A 3,257-nucleotide genomic window follows, 5' to 3' on the forward strand; every position below is an offset into this window, starting at 1 on the left:
AGTTGTCCAAATGAAGTTCTTAGCCATGCATATTACTAATCAAAAATGTATATATTTAAATCTTCATGGAACATGATCTTTACATAATATCCCAATGATTTTTGGCATAAAAGAAAAATATATCATTTTGACCCATACAGTGTATTGTTGGCTATTGGTACAAATATACCCCAGCGACTTAAGGCTGCTTTTGTGCTCCAGGGTCACAAATGTAGGCTGATTGGTCACATTCATCTCAATACCTTGCCTCTCTTCCCCCTTCAAGGAGCACAAGGAGATTTTCCTGCGGAGTAGCAAGTGTTTCTCGTCCACCAGCACTTCTGAGTCCCCACTGATCACTACTGCCTTGGAGGTTTTTGCAGCACTCAACGAAAGCAGCTATGCAGCTTGAAATCCAAGTAGCGCTGAACTTCATCATTTCATACCTGTACAACAAACTCCCACGGCGGAGAGTCAACATCTTCGGCGAGGAGCTGGAGAGGCAGCTGAAGAAGAAATACGAAGGACACTGGTACCCCGACAAGCCATACAAAGGATCCGGGTTTAGGTGCATCCATGTGGGCGAGAAGGTGGATCCGGTCGTGGAGGAAGCAGCCAAAGAAAGCGGGCTGGACATCGAGGACGTCCGCAATAATTTGCCTCAGGATCTCAGCGTTTGGATCGACCCTTTTGAAGTGTCCTATCAGATCGGGGAGAAGGGAGCGGTTAAGGTGCTATACGTGGACGATAGCGGAGAGAACGGCTCCGAGCTGGACAAGGAGATCAGAAACAGTTTTAACCCGGAGGCTCAGGTCTTCATGCCAATAAGCGACCCGGTGGGCGTCTCATCCGAGTCCAGCTCGCCGTCGCCGCCGCCGTTTGGCCAGTCTGCGGCCGTCAGCCCGTCCTTCATGCCACGCTCCACCCAGCCTTTAACCTTCACCACTGCCTCGTTCGCTGCAACCAAGTTCGGCTCCACCAAGATGAAGAACAGCGGCCGAAACGGCAGCAAAGTCGCACGCAGCTCTCCCACCAACCTGGGTCTGAATGTCAACAGCCTCCTCAAGCAGAAAGCCATCTCCAGCTCCATGCATTCGCTCTACGGTTTCGGCCTGGGAGCTTCGCCTCCGCAGCAGAAAGCGTCTGCGCTCTCGCCCAACGCCAAGGAGTTTGTGTTCCCCAACTTGCAAGGCCAAGGGAGCTCCGGAAGCACGACGTTCCCAAGCGAAAACCCACTCAGCCTCAGTCCTCTGGAGTACAGCAATGCCTTCGATGTGTTTGCAGCCTACGGGAGCATCAACGACAAGTCGCTCGTGGATGGCTTAAACCTCAGTCTCGGCAACATGCAGTATTCAAACCAGCAATTCCAGCCAGTCATGGCTAACTAATGATTGTTGGCAAAAGGAAAACAAAAGGCGAAGACGCACAACTGTGGATGTGGTAACCAAGATCCCTATTAGTCACTGATAAGCGCATGTGCCCAAGGGTGTTTGTTTCACTTTATTTGATTGATTGATTTTTTTTTCAATTTTTGTTCCTCTCTCTCTCTCTCTCTCTCTCTCTCTCTCTCTCTCTCTCTGCCCCCTTGAGTTTGTACTAAAGATTGTGTTTCTCACACACACACACACGTACACGTCTGAGACACGTCAACACGCATCTGTTTTCTTTTCCTTTTTTGCCAATAAAGCAAAAAAAAGATTTTTTTACTACCTTTTGGAAGAAAACTAGTCTAAAACATTGGGTGAAAAAAAAAAAGAAACGCAGAAGCTTCAAGTTCTGGCCTCTTACAGTATTTTAAAGTTGGTAGGACTTGGCTGATTTTTAAGAAATTGGCACTAATGCATAATATATCTGGGGTTATGTGGTCTTTTTTCTAATTGTATAATTTAATTGAGTACAGAGTTTGTAAAATATCAGAGTATATATATATATTGTTTCTACAACATGGTATTGCATTTATATCTTTTTACTACTCCAGTGATCTGTGATGGCTGCAGAAGCTTTATGTTATAATATATTTTGTTTTTTGTTTCTTTTTTTAAATTGTTAAAGAAATTCATCTTTAAAAAATTGAGCAAAACTTCTAAAGATTGTGTACAGAATATTCCTTAGTGTTGGAATTTCAGTGTAGGAATATTAGCTTTTTTTGAAACAAAAAGAGTTGTATTTTCTGTTAAGAGTTCAACAGATTTTTGCTATATGGACAATGTAATCGTATATATTAATTTTGTACCTACATTGTGCAATACTTGATAAAAATATGGTATAACAAAGTATTTTGAGTCAGTGTCTTACATGTCAAGAGGGACTGAAATAGTTTATATTAAGTTTGTATTAAAATGCTTGAAATATATGCTTGTCTTTTATTTTTGTTTTCTTTTTTTATTTGACATTTGCACCCTGGCCTTTTTCAATAAAAGAAAATTTAGGCAAGAATAAACTACTGGCGTTCCTTTTTCTTCAATGTTATGAAATAAGCATTGTTCATGAAAAATGTAATAGTCTTGTTCAGTTTGGAGGATCACCTCACTACCTCGACATGCCTAAATAAAGATGTTCATAGTAGAGAATATGATTCAGATTCGAAATGATTGCCAAATCTGAAACACAAAATGGCCTCTAATGAGGAAGAACATGCAAGTTACTCAAAAACTGATATTTTCCTTATTCTTGAATGTTTTTGGCAGATTAATATGCACTAGAGCAAACGATGAGTCAATATGTGGCCATGCAGAATGTTGGACCTGCTCATAGATAAATGTATGCTGAACTTGATTCCTGTCTGAAAGCAGCTGAATGTTGTGCTAAACAAAGTCAAACATTGCATTGCAAAATGAAGTCTGAACGTGTGCTTTCTGTAAGGTGTGGTGCAGGTGACCTTTAAAAGACTAATAAGAGCTTTGGCTGATTCACCGTCTCATTCATTTCTGTGTCTGTTATAACTATAACTAATGATCAGGTGACATTTCCTCATGGCTTTCAGGTGATAAACTCTTCAGGATCGGAAGTGTAAACCATTTTGGAGCACGTTAGTCTCAAATGCGGTAAAAGGTTGAAAACAAATCACTGGTGTTTGCTCTTATTGCATTGCATTTCAGCTCCTGCTGTGAGAGGCTTATTGCTATAGTGCAGAGCAACAATTAAGCTTCAAATGGCCACTTTGTTTTCGCAGCTGAAGTGCAAAGCCTCCGTGAGAGCGAGCGTTTTGAGATTACACTGGTCATGGCATTCACAATGTGCGCTTGTTTATTTTTAATACTGCAGTTTGAGACTTCGCT

The 3,257-nt window shown here is 41.7% G+C and overlaps 1 protein-coding gene across 1 annotated transcript; it reads left to right on the forward strand.

Moving 5' to 3' along the window:
• Positions 1–162: 162 nt before the first annotated feature.
• Positions 163–1,719, forward strand: tob1b (transducer of ERBB2, 1b). The gene has a single exon (XM_016440847.1). The coding sequence runs from the start codon at positions 381–383 to the stop codon at positions 1,365–1,367; it is 987 nt and encodes a 328-aa protein (XP_016296333.1). The 5' UTR covers positions 163–380; the 3' UTR covers positions 1,368–1,719.
• Positions 1,720–3,257: the final 1,538 nt, after the last annotated feature.

This window comes from Sinocyclocheilus anshuiensis, unplaced genomic scaffold (assembly GCF_001515605.1).
Source record: "Sinocyclocheilus anshuiensis isolate Anshui unplaced genomic scaffold, SAMN03320099.WGS_v1.1 scaffold454, whole genome shotgun sequence".
NCBI lineage: Eukaryota > Metazoa > Chordata > Actinopteri > Cypriniformes > Cyprinidae > Sinocyclocheilus > Sinocyclocheilus anshuiensis.